Genomic DNA, 22,474 nt, shown 5'->3' with positions numbered 1-22,474 from the left:
GACCGTGACCTGACCTTGGTTTGTGTGACGGAAGAACTCCCCAAAACACACTGACATCTTTCAAAGATTTTTTGGCTTCTACAGACTTACAGCCCAAGGGGATACTTATTTCAGTGTGGATTAACATTATAAAGGCTGGCCACTACCGCTGGTCCTTCCCAAGGACTTCGGGATCCATGTGCCAGAAGACACACGTGTCAGAGACGTTGGGCTGAAAACTTACTTATTTGATTGTTATTAAAATAGTTTTTAGAAATTGTACAAGATGAAGTGGATACCACTTCACAGTCAGGCAGATGCAAAGTCCTCCCAAAGAGATTTCTCCCTCCCCTATGCTCCAATTTCATTAACCTTCTATAATTTCTGTTACGGCTGCGCTTCCTACGCCTCTCAAAACGCTCTTCATCATCAGATGAGGATGAAGAGGATGTGGAATCACTGTTGTGGACTGCGTGTCTCCGTCTGCAAACATTTAAACAAACAAGTAAAACATTAAAGTACACACTAAATAGTATCAAAATTTAAGTGAATTCTATCTCAGAATTTACTCTGAGATCTATTAAGTTTCCAGATCATTGTACTCCTTTTGAATCTGATTTCAAAGTCTATTACATGATTTCCCTTCTGACAGTAACATTTAATATTTGTATAGGAAGGTAAAATGTTTAACTGTTTTGTAAAGAAGTTTCATAAATAAATTACTCATTTTGTCCAATCTCTCTCTCACACACACATAAATGGAGTTTCCCTTAGCATTACATATCCACTCTGTGAAACATAAACCTTTTAAACTTGTTTACAAATTTGGCTTCAAAAACCCTTCCTTCCATAACTGTCTGCTTTCAGAGATGCTGAACAAAGTGCTCCTATCTAGCAAGAGACAGCATTCTGCATGCTCTAACTGCTTTCAGGAGCCAAAACCTCTTTGTCATTGTTACTGTAATTCATAATTTATAATTTCATTTAGCATTTTTCTTGTTTAAGTAGTTTCATACAGAAACATTAACTGATTTCAAAGAGAAACCAGAATCAGTATTTGACGGATTAAAAAAAAAAACAAACCCACAACAAATCCATTAAAACTTCCGTACAGGTTCTCCCTCTAACTAAATTATCTTGGGTTTTAAGAAAATATTTGTAATTCTTCAAGATCAGTCTCAGATTTTCAGAGAGAGATTCTGGCTTCAGTTCAAGAACAAAAGAATTGCAGCTACGTAATCTCAGCACAACCTCCGTAATTACCTTATCAGTGACCACCAGTACTGCATTTTAAAATACCTAATGGCTAATAAAAAGTCCAGTTTACACTCTCAATATTTGTTTTCTTTATACCCTCGGACTACCACAGCAATAATCACACTATTAATCTGTAATTACCACCAATCCTAACCCTTGAAAGCATTATTCAGTAATGTGAGCAACAGCACTATTGAGAAGTAAGAACTATCACTAACCATATACCAACCTGTTAGTTCTTTTGCAGCAAGAGCCTTCTGACTGAGCACTTCTAAATGAGTATCTCTGTCTGACAGGTGAAGACCGGCCCGAAAAATATATCTTACGTTGTCTTGGTTCTGTTGAAAGCAAAGAATTTAGAATAATGTTACAAACAAGTTTAAGAGAAAGCAGGATAGTGAAGGAGGTAGAAGATTTCAGGGGAGGTTTCAAGTGATTGGGGGGGGGGGGGATTTTTTTTTTTTTTTTTTTTTTTCCAAATCAGTGCACAGTAGAAGGGAAAAAACACACACTTGTGTTTTAAGGAGAACTGAAAGCCACAAGAGTAGGATTATCAAGTCTGCTTAATTACTATTCTTTCAAGGATACACAGGCCATTTTTTAATTGAAAAACAACAACAAGTATGCCAAATGGCAAAGGAATATAAGGTGCACAGGATACATGCATTTAATAAAATTTACTTGCAGAATGATGGTAAGAAATTTAAATAGAAGTTGAGTGTGCATAATTTCATTAAAAAAAAAAAACTTCTATGCAAGGAATTAGGTCTTAAGAGAAACTGCATATAACCTACTTTCCAATGGAGCTTGATAGCGCTCAACAGTTTTCCTCTGTCGAAAGTCATAACGCTTTCGAGTGTCTTCACCATCATCATCATCTTTCTCTTCACTTTCTTCTGACGAAACTACTGTACATTGACATAACGTTAAACTGTTTAAGTACTGTTGCAAATGATACTAAATTCAAAATGCACTCCACAGATGCCTATAGGTTTTACTATTACCTTCATGTTAATGACGACAGAGCTGAAAACTTGCAAAACCTGACGACAAATTTATGCAAGAGACATTCCAGAAATTACAAAACACAGAGGAGCGTACATATAGATACTGTTCTGTGCTCGCTGAAATTGCTGGGTGACTTCTCATCAGTCTTACTAACACCAATTCTGTCATCTTGCTTAGCTAAGATGCAGCTCCTATGAAAACCGCTATTTCAGAAAGTCATTTCTTGTTATTTTGAGAAAGTGTTTCAAGGAAATGTTTTTCATATTCTATAGTGCTAAGACTAAGCACGGTAATCTAGCTCCAAGCCCTAGCTCTGCCACAGATTACGTGAGCAATAATGGGCAAGTCACAGGTTTGAACTTCCCCAATCAGAAAATAATGTCAAACACATACAGTTTATGCCACTAGCTTCTGCAAAGTAACTTGATGTTTTTTCATGAAAGATGGTAAGAATGCAACAACCAGAGTATAATTACCTAGCAGGTTCCTAATAACACCCTCTCACATTAATAGCTACACACCGGGTGAGGAATGGACACGCTCTGTTCACCTCCCTGCTCACTAAAATTAAGTACATTTGACTCCTTGGAAAGCACGAAGCTTTATTTCTTCCCCCTAAAATGTCGCACTGCTTTCTGAAGGCAAGATAAGTTACACAAGATACCTAGACAGCACATGGAAAAGTGAAAAATTATTTTGGCATCACTACTATCCCCAGTCCATGGTTCTCCAACACTCCTGTCACAAAGGCATGAGCTTTTCTGCTCCTCTAGTCCTTCCCCTTGTTCCACTCACTTTCTTTACACTAACACACTTTCCTCACTCCTCCTTGGCACGCTTTTCATTCTAAAAGTATATTTTAGTTTTTTCCCAATTTAAAATTCCAGAGTTATCACTTTGATCACAAATGAACTGCCCCATACTCTTATTTCCCTTTCAACATACTATTTATAATTACTTTTTTCTACAAGTCTCTCCTGCCCAACACCTCGAGATCCACACACTTGAACCAAGCCATACAGTTCCTCCCTCTAGACTGCCCATACCATGTATTAAAGCTGCTCTTATTAAAGCCTTGACTCGATATTCTCCTAACTAGATCTCCAAATGAGTCAGCTGTCCTCCCTTACCAGTCAAATGTCCTCGGCACGCTTGGTCGTTTCCTTTTGTTAATGCCTTGCTCTACCTTGGCTTCTTTAGGTCAGCCTCTTGCTGGACTCCTGCCGTGGCTCCAGGTGTTTTCTCACTGCTCTACGAGGAGGTCTGGGCACCGAGGTACGCACCTGGGAGCCACAGGCTAGGTCTGAACTAATGACAGGCTGAACAACAGGCTGAAAAACAGGCCACGGACTGTTCGCTGGCCTGATCCTGGTTAGGAACAAGATCACCCCAGTGCTCATTAACACCTGGACATCTAGCTTGAACCTTTTTGTAGGTCTCCATTGCCAGTCATTCAGTCCTACACAGGCTGCGTAACACATACAAGATAACGCCCGCACTGGAGATTGCATAAATCATCTCTCATTCAAGTTCTGATAGTCTGATGGTCAGACAGGCAGTACTGACCAGCAAACTATTGACATGTGACTGGCCCGTTTTATCCCCTTGCCCCTCTATTTTCCTACTCTTGTTCCTCCCAAAATCACCTGAACGCCTCCCGTGTTCCTGCCCTTAAGATCCCTTAAGTCCTGTGTGAACTGCTTTTCCCCTGCATCCCACAAAATGCCCCACTGCTGGGCAGGAACCCCCTAGTCCGAAAGGTGCTACGCAGAGCTGCCCCAGATGAATCCTCCAGATAGGTTTGCCACCCAGCTGCTGGGGCTGAGAGCTCTGATGGGACGCACAGCCCTGGGAGAGGCCCAGACAAGGTGGCTGTTCCTCCTCACTTTGATCTGGGTGTCTGCCATTGCACACCCACACGCTCCTCCGGGCTTGTGCAGACAGGGCTTTGATGGACTGATGGCCTTGGGAGTAGCCCGGCAGGGTGTTCTGTGGGCTCCCCCTCCTGCCACTGTCTCTCTGAGCGAGTGTGCAGAGGAGGTCTGTCACAAAACCTAACGCTGATCAGCTCAACTACTGCCACATCCTTTTCTATCCTTAAGTACAGTCTCGCCCCATTCTGTTCCATCCAGAAATCTCCTACAAGGATTGTTGGACTGACTGCCTTAATCACAACTGTTCTTCTTAAAACCTTAGAGGTTTTTCCCCCTCACTTCAAACATCAAGTTAATATGGCCTTTTACAATTTCACGTTATTCCTCATGTTATTTCCCACTGAGTACCGGGATGACAGCTCCTAATTACAGGCCCAGACAGCAGCTTCCACTGACTACCTGCTAAACACAAAAATGAACACCACTAGCTTCTCCCCTGCTGATCGTCACACTCTGGAGGAGCTTTCCATACTCATCTGGCAGCCTGCCTGCCTTCCTGAAAATTCTCGCTGCGCTGCTCAAAACCGTGAAAACTGTCATGCTCCTGCTGCAGCAAGATCACTCTTTCTCATTCTGAGGAATACTGTCCGTTTCTCTCTATTCCCACCTGTCCACAGACACCTGTTGCCTTTTATCTTGTCAACATTTTGGAAAAGCACCGATTTTTTTTTTTCCTCCGAATACCTGTTCTGAGCTCACTATAGTGCAGCTCTAGAATCCGTGACTATGGCTTGTAATGTCAAGAGCAACACAGATTTTTTTAATAGAAGAAAAATACTCAGTACTTCAGCTCATCTCAATTGTTTAAGACAAGGCTCTTGGCTAGAGCATAGTAAAAAAAATTTAAACCAGAACTAACCTACAATGCCACCTTGATTATCAGCTATTTCTTTGTCAGCTCTTTGGATTTCTTTCTTTCCTTGTGCATACATATCAAGGTTCTCCTAAAGAAAAGAAACAAGAAAGATCAGTCACAAACATGCAGAAAACCTGACATGGGCATATTTAGTGCCTATACAGTAACATTATCAAAGCACTCCATGTACACAAAAGATTAAATTAAGGTACAGGAGAACAGGAACATCATTCTGGCACCCAGGATTAATAAAAAGAATTTCTGCTCTAAAATAGGGGTTTGTACATGTGATAGTTAAATACTTAAATACAAAACCAAGTGTATCAATTAATCACAGGTTAATAATCCAAGAACCCAGGAAAAAGCAATTTCTAGCAGATAAAAAAAACCAAAACCCACATATGGGCATTTGAGACATGATGTACAAAGTACTATGGACAATTCTGGTTTCATTACCAAAAAAAAAAAGTAATTTAGATCTAAGCAAAAACCTATGAAAGCAGGCTATGACGATGTTTAAAAAATGAAGTGCCTGTCATTCAAAAGGACAGTAGAACTTAATTTATTGAGCAAAACTAAGAGGAAATATGATTGCTGTATATAATTTTAACTTGAGTTCATCCAGGGACAGAGGACTCCTTAAGCTCACAGGCAAGGCTGGCACAAAACCAAACACAGATACATCAGACGTCAACGAATTCCATTTTTAGTAAGATTTGAAGTGAAAACCCAAGCCCTGAAACAGCTGTTTGTAAACAGCCTCCATTCAAAAATCATAAGGCCATTCAGAAAGTCTAGTATAAGACATGTATTTCAGCATATTACTGCTTTGTCATGTCTTCTGAACATTTTTCCTCCACCCACCCTTAGAGTGTATCTGTAGCGTGACCATAACAGTAAGATGTTAAATTATAATTAGAGAGCAAAAACAAATGTTATTTTAGACTACACTGTTCTTTGGAATAAGTTATTTCAGGTAAATGAAAATCACAACTAAATAATTTCCCTATGTGGAATACACTACTTATACAAAAATGGTAAAATAGATTAGGATCTCCTACATCGTGGAACACCCCGAGGTCTTCCATCATTCGCCGTCTACGCATCTTCTCCATGTCATCCATTTTTTGCAAGACTGCTTCTGCAGTACTACGACAAAAAGTTGACATGTAAGAACAAAGATAGGCAAGTACAAACAAAAATGTTTAAAACAGTACACATAATCAGCATGACATTTTAATATAGTATGCACAAAGTAAGAGTCATTGACACTTAACCAAGTTTTTTAACACTACTTAAAAATCAGGTCAAATGTTTACTTTTTTATAGAGAGAGTTAAGAACAAGCGATCGAGGATTTGCAGACACTGTTTTCAGGTTTATTTTCCCCTCTCACTGAACACGGTCAAAAAAAAAAAGAATCTAATTTAGTAGGAAAAAAGAATTCTGAAGATCATAGCAATATAACAGAAAGAAATTATAGCAGTTTTTAATAGCGCTTAAGTTGCTCTGCATGATAGCATTAAGTCATGTTTAGTTCACAGCCTTCCTCAGACAACAGGTTGCTGCTGCTTCTCTTAACTGTAATTTAAGTTTCGTGTTGATTTCCCATGACTATATATGCTAGGATGACTTCACTTTGGCTGTATCCAACTTTCCTCAGTATCTCAACTCAACCAAGCATTATACAAATATTCATAAGCATGGAAGAAAAGTTAATTAAAAATGAAGGCGCTTCCGATGCTAAGAAAATTGATTTAGAGGGCAAGTTAAATCTACTGAAAGTCACACCGTAAAGTGATTGTTTTGGTTCACAACACATAAACCCACCCAGCCTGTACAGAGAAGATGCTCTAGGACGAAGATCTCTCTGCAACTGGCAATCACAAAATGAAGACACCAGGGGCCATTTTAAACATTGGCTGTGCCCAAACTCTTTACACGTGAAGCACTTTCCAAACACATCCTCATACACACACACGCTCTCCAATCTGGAAGTCTTAAACAGCCACAAGCATCTATTTCCAAAAGACTCAGGTTAAACAGCTTGGCTGCGAAGGACAAAGGCCCCACACGTTACCTAAATCAGTGTATTAACAATAATTACAGGACATACGGGCAGAGAAGGACACCCTACCTGACCAATGGAAATGGAATGTTAGCAGAGGTTGCATCCTGGTGGGACTCTACAGTGGAGGGCACCTGAGCCCAGCAGTTATCACAAGGCTGTAGCCTATATGTAGTCTCAGCCTAACCACTGAATACATTTAGCTCTTGCTACCAGGAACAGTAATGCCTTTTTCTGTTGTCAAAAGGAGAAAGTTCCTAGCTGATATTATTCACAAAGGCTTGCTAGTAAAGCTCATTTTAGTAGCTTTGCAAGATGATGACAAAAATCTCACTCACTTTGTTATAAGTTTGTCAAATAAAACAGATTGATTTGTAGTGGTGTAATGGCTTTGTCGAAGCCTGCAGCTTCGGCGGACCTCCAAATCCCCATTTTCTTCATGGACTTGTTCTGCAGCTTTTGCATCGGCTCTAGTCTTCAATGTTCTGTTGACTAAAATACGTTAATATATGAGATATTTTGAGACAGAAGATATGTTATTCCCTTTATTTCACCGTTATTCTGGTAAAATGTAAAAAAAAACTGCCATGGATTTTTTCTTTAAATACGGAATTAGAAGATATTGTCACAACCACAGCATTCAACTTAAATGACTTATGTTAAAAGCATGACTTGTATAGCAACTTTTTATTAGTCTAGAAAGCCAATCTGATGAAAACAAACACACAGTTTTTCTTTCATGCAGGAGGTAAGTTTATTCCAGTTACTTCTTTCTGGAAAAGTGAAACAACAAATACGTCTCTCTAAGGGGTTTTCACTCCATTCATGTAAAATTGTATCTGATAGTTTGTTTTTTTTAAAAAATGTTTATGTGGGAAGTCTCCTCTTAAGATGCCTAGTTTTAGTACACTGTTTAAGCATACATGGCTTTCATTTTCTGCATCATGACACAAAAGCTCTAGAAGATAAGAAATGTCTCCAGATAAACTCCCAAATATCAAAGAGCTCAAACGCTTGCTGGTTTAGAAAAAGATCTGCCCAGTATTTGCCATGCAGGATCCTTTGCCACAGGTTTGTTACTTGCACTATGTCCTGGGTTTGCATGGCAAAGTTTGGGCAGCAGGGCAGGGCTACAGGGGGACCCACGCTGGAGCACCTGCCCTCCAGCCAGGGTCAAGCCACCACACACTGTCATTAAAATAATTAAGAGAGGTCAATGAGAAAGTAGTGCACAATTAGAACCTGAATTACTACAGACAAAGTGCATTTCAGGCCCCTTCCTGTGTTCAGCCTGCGGCTGGCAGGACGCTGCCTGCAAATAACAGATTTTCCCAGCTGCCAGCAAGCAGCTTCACGGCACCGAGCCTGTTTGTGTACTCCACACCGCAATTCAGTTCCAAGGTAAATCGCTGAACTTCAGTGACACCTTCCTCGTGTCTGTGGGTTTGTGCTTCTCGGGCCTGAATTACTTTCTAACTCACATATAATACTGCAATATTCCCTCCTATTTGCAAGAACGATTGATTTTCAATCAATTTGTGTCCTGCAGACTCCAGAAAATCCATGTCATGAAGAAACCCAAGCTAAGGAACAGATTCTCCAGTGCCTAAGAGCAGGCTGGGATTCACACTGCGTTCTCCCCAAGCCTGCAAGGAATTAATAGCATATCCTCCTATTTGCACCTACCTCTCTTCATACAACCCATGGGAAATTCACTGCCTTTGAGGTACCTATTCTCACAACTTCAGCTGATTTTGGCTGATGAGTGCAGAAGTTTTTGGAGCCAAGTTCAATAGAGTGACCAAACACAATCCTTCTCAGAAACCAGGCTAAAAAGGAATCCTAAGGAATTATCACTACTCACCTTCTTTATATTCTTCTTTTTTGGGGTCTGATTTCGGCTTTGCCAACTGCCTACGTTAAGAAAGAAGACAGAGAAAAGGAGAAAAGAATTGTTGTATTCGAATTTTTGTATTATAGCATATCATATCGTATTGCATTGTTCCCCTCAAGACTGGGGAACTTCACCAAGTTTACAATCCGGTGCTCCACATCACGCAAAAAAAAGCCTGCGGACCACAAGGATTCAGATGTCTGCTGCATAGCATATGCACAATTCTATAAGGACAGACATTTCCTAACCTGCTAACCTTGAAGTCTCAACAGCACAAATAACATCTCAGTAATCAAAGCGGAGGAGAGATCTCAAAGGAGTCGGGAAAAGATACATGCTTTTTATACAAGCAGAAGACTTTTACTAAGAAGAGGGATTCTAGTTCTAAGATACTGGCACTGATATTAACATAATCCTATCCCTCTGCAGATTTTTAGCTGTAGGTGTATCGTGATGTGACTCGTGCATGCTTTCACTTTTCTTTCTATAAATTGAACGGAGGTTGAACACCTAGAAATACAATACCTTGTAAAGTGTCTTCGATTGACATTTTCACTTAATATTTCCATGCTTTTGTCAAAGCTAGAGTCTGAACAGGGCGGCATGTTTTTTCTCATTGATCTTAAAGAGTGTCCATTGAAACATTCCATTTTGCCAGAGGAAAATTCCTAGGGGAAAAAAAAAAAAGAAATAAGAACGTATTTATCTGAACCACATATATTGAGTTAAGAAGGAAGTTCTGCCTCATTTAGGCAAGTTTATTCTGTAACACTCCTGATTCAATAGCGGTGCAACTAACAGCAGGTAACTCACACACCAAGAAGTAGCTCTCAGAAAAAAACCCCAACTTTCAAAGCTAAAGCTCCCCTCTGCCACCCTCTTCTTGTGGACGACTTGAGCTTAATATCCTTTCAAAAAGTTATTGCGGCAAAGCCTTTCATATAAACTTAGTGTTTCATTAAAAAACCCCAAATCTTTTATTTCAAAAGTTGGTTCAGAGGAGCAGTCAAGCTTGACTTTGCATGTCCTGGGATTAAAATCTAGTGAGGAGAGCTTCTCTTCCTCTCTCTGTTCCATTTATAACTGCAAGATTTCCTTCAAGAGGATGGTATTTATCCCCGGGAAACCAAAGGGAACTCAAGATACACTTTTTTATGGCTGTTAATCTTGTTCACATTGGCATTTCTGCAAAGAGGATAAGTACTATCACCTTTCCTATGTGAGGGGGAAAGCTATACCCATGAGAGGGGGCTTGTTCAGTTTGTTCAGCCAACCCAAAGTTTCATTAGGAGTACGCCAAACTAAGTCTCACACTGAAAAGGGCAGAAAACAGACCAGATTCTTTCACTTCTTGGCACTAACTTTACCAAGAGGTACTTCCATTAGTAGCTGATGGAGATGATAACAGAAGCGTGAAGAACGCGGCTACAGGAGAGCAATGCCACGCACGCAATGCCCTTGCAGTGCCACACAGCAAGAGCTGTGGCCGCCCGCTGCTGGAGGGTCAGCCCTGAGCCACAGAGCTGGGCGATCCTGACGGTCTTCTCTTCAGACAACCTTGAACAAGTCATCCCCAACGTTCACCGCACAACAGGTTGTGATAAGACAGGCCTTTTGACGAGGAGGATTGCAATCACCTTTCCTTCATCGCTCGTTTTAAAGAGCGCCTCGCTTCCTGCAGTTCTCCAAGCTGGTGGAGTGAGGCCTCGTGATATGCTTTCCCATATCTGGCTTTACGTTGGGGCATCTGAGATGAAACCCCTAAAGATATTTTATAGTTCTCAGATCCAGCATAGATGGATGTAACAAGACCTAAAGCTTAATGACAGGCAGTCTGGTCTGTCAGAGTCACTTTTCACATTCTTCCTCTCAAAGGTTTAAGACAGAAATTGTAGCAGAATGCCTTTCAACTTATTTTTAATTTGTCAGAGCCCTACATTTATTTGAAGGCAGGTTTTGTGCACACTCACACACAGGAGTATATAAAGACTTAAACCAATACTTTCAGCATTCGCCACTGAGACAACTAGAAAAAAACCCCTAGACCAAGAAATAATCTCACCTGCAAACGTACTCATAGTATTCCTACAGCTGGATGCCTATGGCTTATACATCGTCCTACAAAATGTATAGGCATGCCTGGGAACTGCCTATAACATTGGGTTATGTGATTAAAGGCTAATCTGCATAAACCAAAGGCAGCGGGGAAGCACGGGTGGGCAGAGGCACCCCAGTAACACAGCGGCAGGGGAACAGCCCGGCCCCGCTCCTCGTGAGGCCATCGCTCAGCCCAAGGCCCAGCTCCAGGGTGAGGGACCCCCCAGGGGTGCAGGCAGGAGAGCCCTTGGGGTCACCTAACAGACCAAGCGAGGGCCTCTGCCTAGAATATGACTCACTGGGGGATGCCCATCATCACAGCCTGTCCTGGCTTCTTGTTCATTTAATGGCACTTCTGCCTCCCGGGGCACAGAGGTCTGAGCAGCAGCAACAGGAGAAAGGGCTGCAGCTCCTCACAGCCTGCACCATTGCTAACAGACACCAAGCCAGCATCAGCTAGCAAGTGGCTTCACTTTTGGGAACCAGGTACTGGAAAGGGCACCAGTCTGGGCCAGGTATGGGAGACACTGGGCGGGGGGGGGGACAGCTACTGGAGAGGCCATAGGTCTGGGCCAGGGACCCATCTGTCTCTGCACATGAGGTAACTGGGAGAGCAGGTCATTCGGGGCCAGTTACTGGTTTGACTGAGCGTCTAAGGACAGTGACAGAGGGGTATACATAGTACGTGCGTGTGTATATGTGTGCGCGCACATGGGATCTAAATACCAGCAGCTGGAGCAGGCCTGTGCACCTCTGGGGCTTACACAGCTGGCTGCCAGCCCCTGGAGGCAGCTACAGACAAACTGGGCACCCAAACCCAAATTGTACAGGGACCCATGTGACGTAGGTGCATCTGTGTGTGTTTTCCCACTAATGGGTTTTCATCCTGATCAGCCAGAGAGGGAAGAAGGATCAGGCCATTTGTACTGTCCATAAGGCTACCAGATTCAGCCACTCCAAACATACAGCACTTTCAAATAAGGATATGTTAAGTAAGAGGCTTTATTTCTAAATACATGTTCACCTGTGAAATTAGACTCCAAAGTTGGAAGCAACTCTGGAAGATTCAGCTTGCTTAAACTTCAAGATACACAAGTTATACCTGCCACTTTGGCTATTTCTGCTTCATTGATCTAGAAGTAAATATTCCTTGGGACAAATCTTAAAGGTTTGCGATATCAGTTAAAAGATGACTGGAATAATACGCTTCACAAATCTCTGGGCCATATCCAAGACTAAAAGAATAACAAATACTTAGAGAATGTCAGCGCAGATGTTAGGAGAAAAAAAAAAGAACAAAACAGCATAGTGACCTGGGAGATCTTTCTATGTATACTTATGCACTTGCTTGCTTTTTAAAAACACAGTTTTAATACAATGTTCACAATACAATACTTGTGATATTCATGATCCTCAGGACTGTCTTTTTACCTTAATCGTGGCTCAAACAAGGACACAGGCAAAGCAGTAACAAGGTATATTGCTAACTCTGACTGCCCTCCGTTCCTAGGAGGGCATCCCAGTTCCAGGAGATGGCAGACACCAAGAACCATCAGGTTAACTCCAGCAAGCTGCCAGCAGAGCAAGAGTAACTAGCTCTTATCAACCTTATCAGGCTGAAAAAACACACTCAAGGACTGAAATTCAGTAGAAGCAAATGGCTAAACTGGAAAGATAAAGCAACTGGATGAAAGAATTTTGTGAAGTATTTCAAAATTTGAAAGCATTTCATATTTTCTTACTTTTCTCATGCTATAGGAAGTGATTAGCCGTTGTTTCTAAAAAGTCTTTTATAAGAGCTGTGTTTAGCTATCTGGTGTCTCTGAGGAAGTCACTCTATGTTGAGGTACTGTCGGAACAGACGTATGTGCTCAGGCAACAAGGCTGTGAACTCTGATGCTGAGGTCCCTACACAGACAAGGCATGAAGCACTCTTCAGCCTGGAAAAGTGCCAGTTTCCACTTTGCCCAGATGAAGAGGGAACTCAGGAGCACACAGGTCTCAAGTACAGGTCACAAGACAATCTTGTCCAGCCTGAGGAATTACACCAGGTTTACAGACCTGCAGATAAGGCAGCTTCCAAAGGGACATTAGCCACTCTGGATCTGCCATGGGGCCGGAAACTTGGAAGAGGATAAACCCATCAGATGCCAGTTTACCTTAAGCCTTCTGCTGTATGCTCCTTACTCTCTGTGGATGAGGTAAGCTAACTACCTAGAGATAAACCGCTTGCTGACATCAGAAAAAAATGCAAAAGCTGCCACCACCAAGTCCTTGCACATCAACAAGTTAGGAAAGAGGCATTAGGACTTGAACATGCAGCTAGCACCAGGATCATCTCATGCGCTTCTGCATTGTCTCTGCGGTTAGAAAGCTCCAGCAAAGTCCAGCCCTCCGAAACGTAAAGTAAGAATGACTCCATGCCTCAAAGCATGGGAAAGGTCTGCAAAAGGGAAAAAAAAAGAAAGAAGAAAGAAAGAAACCAAAACAAAAAAGAACCTTACAGCCAGTTTCATAATAATGATTCTGCTTTGGTTTCAGTGAAAGGTTTACATCTAGCTTCCTCATTCCTCATCGCCACACTGAGAACACGTGCCAGCTGCTTTATCTGCCTAACTTTGCTCAGCCTTCCCCCATGTGCAACAGGCAGCTGAATTCCCTGTAGTCCCTGACAACCATTTCTAGGGTAGACTGAAAAAGCAAAGCAGTGATCTTTAAGCAGATTCCATGCCTGTTTGCAACGAAAAAAAAAACCAAACAAACAAAAACCTAAACCCAACAAGAAACCCAGCAAAACACCACACATGCCCCAAGGACTTCTTCCTTCTTAGTTCAAGAGTCTTGAAAATAATGAAAAAAAATAAAATTAATCCAATCAACTGGAAATCCTGAAAGAGTTCTGTTGGAAGGAAACAGAGTCCACGACAAGCATCACTCCAAGGCAAGGCTCCCCTGAAGAGCAGACCACTTCTGAGTTGGATCTGGTCTGCCTGTATTTGTGATGGAAATGCAGGACACCCTGCAGAGAAAAGCCTGACTCGGAAAGAGCAGATAAGAGTTTTAGCTTTTGAAGACTACATTAAAAAACAATGAACTTCTCAAAGTGAAATGGTTCAGTTATTCAAGTAGCAACACTGAGATGCAGATAGCGTGGACTACCTAAACATCCTGTATAATCATGTAAGTTTTCTCTTTTCTACTAGGGTTTTTCCTAAAACTATAAAAAGCTTAAGTAAAACGTTCACCATTTTAGGTTATGCACATAAGTGGTTTAATTAAGTACAAATTAGTCCTGATTTCTAAAAAGAGCTTGGTTTTTAAAGCATCCAAAGCATTACCTATGTACACTTGACTAAGGAGTATTTCACAGGCACCTCAGGACACCTAAACTGCAGTTACAGGTCACGTCTATTTTGTGTTGAGCGCTGGTTTTGATGCATTTTTATCATCAAAACAGTGTGCGCTCTCTCCATGAGCATTACCACAATTAAAGCAAAGCGGTCTCTAAGATCTTTTAAAGCCAACTTTTTAAGTAACAAATTTAATCAAAACAAACCGGGAAGTGGGGGGAAGGAGGTAACACACCAAACCATAAAGCAACGCTAAAAGTTTATATTCATGGGGCTGCAGGTGACCCAGTGAGTGTCTCCCAGGACGCTGCTCGTGGTCCCCCAGACCAGAGGTTGTGCCGAGCCCCCCCTTTAGCTGCGGGGTGACCAGAAATGGGCGGCGGGGGGACGGACGGACGACACATGGGACACCCGGCCGGCTGCGGAGGGCGACCCCGACTACTTCCTCACGCCCGGCCGCGCAACCGACCGGAGCTGTAGGCGCTGACCCTAAATACTCGGTTTGTCCCTATTTTTCTCCTCCACATGACACCGGTCTCTGGTGCTTTTGCGCGGGGACTCGGCTTTCCCAGCTCCCCTCAACAACTCCCGAAGGCTGCCGGCCGGCACCGGCACCCCCCGGCCACGGCTTCCCCGCCGCGCAGCCACCAGGCGCCTCCCCAGACCCGCCGGGCCCACAGCCCGAGGCCCGTATCCCCGCGGAGCCACGGCAGAGCCGAAAGGAACCGCCGCCCGCCCCCCTCGTACTCACGGCCTCGTCGGTTCTCCTGGTCCCCCTGGATCCCGCGGCCCTAGCGGCGGCCCCGGAGCGCGTCCAGATGCGGCGGGTACTGAGCGAGGAGGGCTCCAAGGAAATGAACTCGGAGCTGGAGTCCATAAGCTCGAAGGGGGGGCGGCGGCGGCACCGGCTGTCGCGGGCGGCCGGGCCAGGCGGGCGGGCGGCGCTGCTCCGCAGGATCACCATGGCGGAGCGATGAGGGGCCGCCTCGGCCCCGCGCCCGATTCTGCCGCCAGAGCCCGCGCGCCGCTGGGTCTCCGCCCTTCCCCCGGATCCTTCCGCCTCGCCGCCTTCCCGCCTTCCTTCCGCACGTCCCGAGGGCCGCCGCCGCCGCCGCGGCTCCTCCTCCTCCGCCGCCGCCGCCGCCCACTCTCGCGGAGGCCAGCAGCACGCGCTCTACTCCGCCCCGGCTCTCCCCGCCGCCGCTTTTCCCTCCGCTAGCTAGTCCCGGCCCAGGTAGCGGAGGGACACACATATGGCGCTGCGATCTTCGATATTTTTGGCGCGTAAAAGTTCAAGCAGGTTGTTTTGCCGGCGTGCGATTGGCTCGGCGGCGCGAGCTGCGCCCGTCCCGCCGCCGCTTCCCGCCGGCAGGGGGCGGAGCCGCCGGGCTTGCCGGGGCCTCCGCTTAAAGGGGCCGCTCCCCGTGCGGCGGAGTGTCTCCTCGTCCCTCCGCACCCCGCCTCAAGGATCCCCGGGCGAGCGGGGCCGCTCTTCCCGCACCCCCGGCCGCTACTCCGGCGGCGCCCGGCAAGCGCCTGAGGCGACCCGGAATGCCGGTCCCACCGCGCGGCCGCGTTTCCTCGGGGAAGTCGTAGCCGGTGGCTCCCGCCGCGCTCAGCACTTCCTGCGCCGCCCTCACCCCCCCTGACGAGGCCGGCAATGGCGCGGCCGGCGGCCGCCTACGAGGTGGCGGTGCCGCCCCGCCCCGCCTGCGCCTACACCAGCTGCTACTGGTAAGGGCCGCCGGGGCCGGTGCGCGGGTGGGAGGGAGCCGTGAGGCGAGTGACACCCCGCCGTGAGGCGGCGAGAGTCGTGAGCGATAATGGCGCGTTGTGTCAGCCTGTGCCTCGGCTCGGAGAGTTCTCGTAAATAGGTGTGCGACCTGGAGAGGCTCCGGCCGCAAATGGAGTTCACCCTGGGCCACTCTCCAGCAGGCATCGCCTCTTGGCTCGCTTCTGTTCACTAGGGAGGAAGTTGGGGTGAAAAAAAATATAATCGGTTCTTGTGTTTTGCAGTGAAGAAAATGTTTGGAAACTTTGTGACTACATCAGGAGTCAGGATCAGTACCCTTTAGAAGAATTTTATGCTGTTTTCATATCCAATGATCGGAGGATGGTGAGTCTATGAGATGTGATCTGAAGGCAGCGATGGCGAGGTTCAGGCCTTCAGACCGCAGCCCAGCCTAGCTGAGACCTGGGCCCAGGCCTTTAGACCACAGCCCGGCATAGCCGAGACATGGGCTCAGGCATTTTAAGCCCAGCCCAGGCCTTTAGACCATAGTCTAACGTAGGTGAGACACGGGTCCAGGCATTTTAACCCCAGCCCAACATAGGTGAGACATGCTCTCAGACCACAGCCCAACCTCTAAGTGAGACATGGTCCAAAACCCTCTTGTAGTTCACTTTGGCTCAGAGGTGTGCAAACCACACCACGTGAGATGTTTCAGTTGTGCTTTGAGAACCGTGGGAAGAGGCATGATGTCCTTATGAGCTCTGGGGAATTCTCCCCTGTAATCTGTGGGTTCAGGGGAATGATTATGTTATGTGGTCCAGAATCGTATCTCCAACTTCATGCTCCTGAAAGACAGAAACTAGGGAAAATTTTCTGACTGCGGCACAGATGTAAGTTGATGAATGGATAGGTTAGCAAAGAACTAACCAATTAACCCACATTAATCTGTATGAATCTGAAAGGTTTTATTCACTTCAGATTTATTCACTTACAATTTTCAGATTCCACTCTGGAAGCAGAAATCGGGACATGGAGATGAGCCTGTTGTCTGGGTAAGGCATTCTCTTCTCTCTCTCGGGAATTTTGAGCACGTGCTTCTGTAGTTGATAGCTGCAGGATCAGACATGGGCAGTGTCAGCCATCTTTACCGTAACAAACTGTTCCATCCGAACATAAACCCCACTTTTTTACCCTGAGGGTGATGGAGCACTGGAGCAGGTTGCCCAGAGGAGTTGTGGAGTCTCCATGCTTGGAGTACTCAGAAGCCATCTTGGGCACGGCCCTGGTCAGCTGCTCTGGGTGTCCCTGCTTGAGCAGGGGCTGGACCAGATGACCTCCAGAGGTCCCTTCCAACCTCAACCATTCTTTACCAGTTCTGTATTAATATGTATCATTCTTTTACAACAGGCTTATGAAGAGCCTATATCTGGTGCTCATTTTTACCATTCATAGTAAATTATCAGTGAGACAGCCAGTAAAACCTACAGGTGACAAACCTTAATGTTGGTAAGAGTAGATAACAGATTTGTGAAAATTAGTATTGTTGAGGCTACCAGCTTTGTAGAATTGTAAGTAGATGTCTGTATTTGTAAGAAGTAGATGGATGAAAATATCCATGTAGGCCTGACAGAGGATAGAAAAATATAAGTAATATATGTATCGGGTATCAGCAATTAAACTGACACATAAATGGTGGCTTTGGAGTGTCGTTTGATCAATGAACATAATTCAGTACTTACCACTACAGAATTCTTTTAAAATATGTATCCTCATAGTGTTCTTTCAGTTATCTGGTATGGAAAAACCTCTATTTACTGTGGCAATTTCTGTGTCTGAAATTCTGCAAAATAATCTGCAAACTTCTGAAGTTCTGTGATTTCTGAATCACTCATTCTCTCTCAAAATATCAGTACATTTATATTACAAAAAAAGATTTAGTTTAAAAAGAGATCCAAATGTTACAAAGATGATCTAAGAAGGAACAGGAGGGTCAGGAAAGGTCGCTGCAGACTGTGGATTTCCCATAAAAATTCATGGATCGAAAGGTGTTTTAACTTGGATGTTTCAGTGGATCGCAGGATTTGTAAAGCTTGTAGTTAATTTTCTTACAGTCTGTAACAAATTCTTCTAAATAGTGTTGCCTACAGTGTACACGTGTCTTCGGTCTGACACAGTAGCTTGCCTAAGATCTTTTCCATTCCAGGCCCTTTGTGGCTAGGATTGTTTAATATTGAAAGTGTCAAAAGACAGTGCTTCATACTCTTTTTGTGACTGGATTTAATGTAAGCTTTAGTAAGCTGTTAACAGCTACCTTCAATTTAGTTTTGGAAAACAGCAGTGTACGTACCTGACACCTAAGTAACTCAAATTTCTCCAAACCTCCACCACACCCATGTTTCTTACAAGTTAAGGAGTGAAACTGCACCTCAGAACCCCAGTGTCAAGACAAAATCATTATCTTGAAAAAGTGTGATTTAGTCCCGCATGCATTTTGTCGCAGCTTCAAGAGCTAATACCAGAATTTGTCTCACTCCTACAGTCCCCTTGATCTGAGCCGTTTGCTGCTTTTTCAGTTGCATGCTGTTTTTTCAGCGGCTTCTGGCAGCCAAACACTCAGCACTCAAATTCACAGACCATGTTTCTTCAACAGGTACAACATCTCTTATTAGAAGAGATCGCTAGATCATTTTAACGTTAAGCTATCGTCATATATCGTGAACTTTTATTTAGGACTGAGTCTAAGACAAAAATGCTTATCCCACGTAACTTTTGTGGTTTGACGTGGGGCATGAAAGAGGTTTGCTATTTTCTTAGGAGTAGCATAAACTTTAGTTTAGCTGCCCAGGCTTAAATCAAAGGGGGCTGCAGAGGAATGGAGAGAATACCAAGGTTTCTTGAAAAGCACGATGGGCAAGACAGGTGTGAGGAAATCTCTCTCCTGGTGCCAGAAGTGTTACAGGCTTAATACTTCATGGGCAGAATGCAGGATTTAAAGAAAAGGATCTGTAGCTTCTGCTTCTAGGAACCATTGTTTTTCCACTCCCTTTGCCACTTTCTCATTAACTGTTTAACTAATGGCGATTACCCTTCTTCCCAGGACTACCATGTTATTCTACTTCATGTTTCTGGCGGGGAGCAGAACTTCGTTTACGATCTTGACACAGCGTTGCCGTTTCCGTGTCCTTTTGACGTGGACAGCGTGGAGGCCTTTAGGCTGGATGACAGCCTTCATCCAGAATTTCACAGGTGATGATGTAAAATACAAAGACCATGAATGTTATTTCATGAAATCAAAGCTGAAGTTCTCTTTGTGGATGGATGGTGACAAAAGTTTTTTGCTGTACTCTAGTAAAATAAATGCACTGCCTTATTTTTCTAAAGCTTTTTATCTTAATCATCAAAAGCCCTTTTCTTACCTACTGTAGTTTCTCGTTAACTGCTTGGCACGATAGTCCTGTTTTATGTATTGAAGGAGATTAATGCTCCTGGATGGGAGGAAAGGGCTTTTGTCCTAAGTGACCGACAGTATTGTATATGCATCTCTTTTGATACAATTTTGCATTGTTTAGGAAAATCAGAATGATTCGAGCAGATTTGTACTTGAAGACGTTTGCTTCAGACAGATCTCATATGAAAGATGCAAATGGGAAGTGGCAGAAACCTCCTCCTTCATACCCTTGCATCGAAACTGCAGGTAAGCTGCCAGAGCTCCTTTTTCCTGCTTACAGTGTTGAATGACATAGTCCAAGATGCACACAAGAAATAAATGTGCTTTCATAACATGTGTCCAGAAGCACATCCAGCTAACTATTTCATATGGGGGAAAAAAAAATAAAATAGGGCTATGAAGCATTTGGCACTTCCTTTTCTGAATGTGTAAAATCTTGCATGCCTCCTGGCATTTACCATTCTCGAACATGAATTACTGATCTTCATGAACTGAGCAGAGAATGAGTGGTAAGTAATACTGTTCCCCTTACAGAAGGGAACTGAAGCAAGGAGGCCAAATAACTTGCTTAGGGGTCACAAAGTGAATTTTTAACACACTGATTCCACCACACTTTAGCTGACAGGTCCCATCCTGCCAGAGCAGGTTGTTTTGACAGGAGGAAGTTTTCAGGCTCTGCTCAGCCTGCTGGGTTTGCCTGCAGGAGATGTTTGAGGTTTCTCTGCCAAGTGAATGGACCTGAGAACTCTTTAAGGCAAACTGACAAGTCAGCATTTTTTTCCCCAAGCCTTAAGCCTCTTTTAAGTGATAGTCTAGGTAATAGCCTCTGGGCCAAGCAGAGAGAGAAGTAGAGACTTGTCATCTCTTCTGTTCTATAGAGCTGCTTAAACCATTCTTATCACACAGCATTTCAGCTTATTTAATCATGTGGTTGGCAAGCCCGCTAACATTCGCCATGTGTCTGTCCTCTCATTTTCTTCCCAGATGGAGAAAAGTGGGGTGAAGTTTTGCTTTGAAAGAGTTTTCATGTTACTGCTCTGCATGTTTGGTTTTGTTGCTTTTTTAATAATGCAGTACTGCTGTGTGTTTGTGTTAGAGAAGGCAGGGTCAAAAAACCATGTTTTGTGTTTAGGTCCAAGTTTATTGTGGTTTTAAGTTGCTGGGAAGTTAATTCTCAATCTTCGCATTGGCTTCTAAGGAAGCTTGGTGTTTCACACTAGAGTAGAAATGAATTATGAATGTGGGCAGGAGCACAGATGTAGTCTTCATTGTGAAGCTTTAGGTGTTTTCTAGACAGTCCAGGTTATGAACCACCTTAAATTCTATGTCTTGGTCCCTACCTCCAGCAAAATTTTACACAAAGGTCGTGTAGCGAATGGAGAATGTCTGGACTGGAGTGGATGGCTCCCTGTTAGCTGGAGCCTCTGAGGTACTGAGGACTTTTTTGCCTATGGAAACCTTAATTCTTGTCGTAGTTGGCAGCTAATGAAAGTGTGAGGAATATAGATCAGGCCAGACCAGGAAGGTGAAACCTTCTACTTAAATAAGAAGAGTAGAAAATATTACTTGTGGATAATGAGTTCCAGAATGACTCAAACAGCAGCAGATGTGTACATGTACCTCCAGCTGTAGTGAAGGACTCCATAGCTGCAACTATGTAACTCTCCCCTTATCTGTCTTGCTGGGCTGAGCTTTACCTGGCTGATGCGCGGCAGCCACATGGTCTCAACCAACCTCCAGATTGTCTCTGTGATGTTAATAGATAATGAAAGACAAGCAGATCTTCATTCCTCCCACGCTTTATTTCTTTGCTTTGTACCTTGCCACACTGAAAGGAGCATCCATAGGTCATCCAGTCCAACCCTGCTCAAAACAGGGGGTCCTTAGGACTCTGTCCAGTTTCACCTTGAACACCTCCAGGGATGGAGATTCCACCATCTCTCTGCACAATCTGTTCCAATATTTGATCGCTATCATGGTGAAAAAATAAATAAATAAATAAATAAAAAATTTCCTCATATCTAATCAGAATCTCCCATGTTCCAACTTGCATTCTTTGCTTCTTGTCCTGTCACCAGACTCCTCCAAGAAGGCTCTGGCTCCATCTTCTCTCTGTCCTCTGATCAGGTCGTTATAGACAGTGCTAAGATCTCTTAATCTTAATCATAGAATCACAGAATGGTTTGGGTTGGAAGGGACCTCAAAGACCATCTAGTTCCAACCCCCCTGCCATGGGCAGGGACACCCTCTGCTAGACCAAGTTGCCCAAAGCCCCATCCAGCCTGGCCTTCAACACTTCCAGGGAGGGGGCATCCACAGCTTCTCTGGGCAGCCTGTGCTGGTGTCTCACCACCCTCACAGTGAAGAATTTCTTAACTGTGAATCTTCTCTGTTTAAGACTGAACAGACCCAGTTCTCTCAGCCTTTCCTCAAATATCATGTTCTTCCGCCCTGAACAACTTGGCATTCCTCTTCTGGGCTCACTCCAGTATGGCAGTATTTTGGTGGGTTTTTCGTACTGAGGAACCCCAAAGTGGACATAGTGCTGCAGCTCCGTGCTGGTGTGCTCTGATCTCCCGGTCAGTTGGCTGAATGTTGCAGACGAAAGTAACTGGTTACCCTGCGCCCACTGAAGGCAGAAGATCATTGACTAGGTAGCTTCAAGGTTTGAGTTAGAACAAGAACAGATAGTATCAGATCTAGGGTGTCTGGTTCAGGTTGTCTTTTGTTCAGTACCAGTTTCTCAAGCTGTTTTTTGTCTTCCCTTTATTTACCTGAGATACCTTGTAATGATGCGTGCTTCAGCGTGCACAATGCTGTAAGTCAGGGTTTAACTGTTCTGGAACAAGCTG

The 22,474-nt window shown here is 44.1% G+C and overlaps 2 protein-coding genes across 13 annotated transcripts in view; one reads left to right on the top strand and one right to left on the bottom strand.

Annotated features, from left to right (window-relative positions):
- Positions 1–15,522, bottom strand: part of ATAD2 (ATPase family AAA domain containing 2) — a 36,557-nt gene extending 21,035 nt beyond the window's left edge. Inside the window, exons 1-9 of one of the 4 annotated variants that reach the window (XM_075743381.1) lie at positions 15,194–15,522; positions 9,521–9,663; positions 8,966–9,015; positions 7,440–7,593; positions 6,096–6,183; positions 5,038–5,122; positions 2,031–2,144; positions 1,466–1,574; positions 352–462 (exon numbers count right to left, since the gene is read on the bottom strand). In XM_075743381.1, coding sequence (XP_075599496.1) covers positions 352–462; positions 1,466–1,574; positions 2,031–2,144; positions 5,038–5,122; positions 6,096–6,183; positions 7,440–7,593; positions 8,966–9,015; positions 9,521–9,663; positions 15,194–15,406 — 1,067 coding nt within the window. In that variant the 5' untranslated portion in view covers positions 15,407–15,522. Of the gene's footprint in view, positions 1–351; positions 463–1,465; positions 1,575–2,030; positions 2,145–5,037; positions 5,123–6,095; positions 6,184–7,439; positions 7,594–8,965; positions 9,016–9,520; positions 9,664–15,193 lie in introns of those variants that run through there. The other 3 variants (XM_075743384.1, XM_075743382.1, XM_075743385.1) reach the window with 3 other exon arrangements.
- A 58-nt stretch (positions 15,523–15,580) lies between these two features.
- The window catches only part of NTAQ1 (N-terminal glutamine amidase 1), a 35,756-nt gene continuing 28,862 nt past the window's right edge, over positions 15,581–22,474 (top strand). For 2 of the 9 annotated variants that reach the window (XM_075743400.1, XM_075743398.1), the window contains exons 1-5: positions 15,587–16,176; positions 16,459–16,558; positions 17,176–17,226; positions 19,272–19,420; positions 19,744–19,868. In XM_075743400.1, the coding sequence (XP_075599515.1) occupies positions 16,103–16,176; positions 16,459–16,558; positions 17,176–17,226; positions 19,272–19,420; positions 19,744–19,868 (499 nt within the window). In that variant the 5' untranslated portion in view covers positions 15,587–16,102. Of the gene's footprint in view, positions 16,177–16,458; positions 16,559–17,175; positions 17,227–19,271; positions 19,421–19,743; positions 19,869–20,102; positions 20,132–22,474 lie in introns of all 9 variants that reach the window. The other 7 variants (XM_075743397.1, XM_075743392.1, XM_075743393.1 and 4 more) reach the window with 7 other exon arrangements.

This window comes from Balearica regulorum, chromosome 2 (assembly GCF_011004875.1).
Source record: "Balearica regulorum gibbericeps isolate bBalReg1 chromosome 2, bBalReg1.pri, whole genome shotgun sequence".
Classification (NCBI taxonomy): domain Eukaryota; kingdom Metazoa; phylum Chordata; class Aves; order Gruiformes; family Gruidae; genus Balearica; species Balearica regulorum.
The sequence above is the reverse complement of the archived record's forward strand: the minus strand, read 5'-3'. Positions and strand labels throughout refer to the sequence as shown.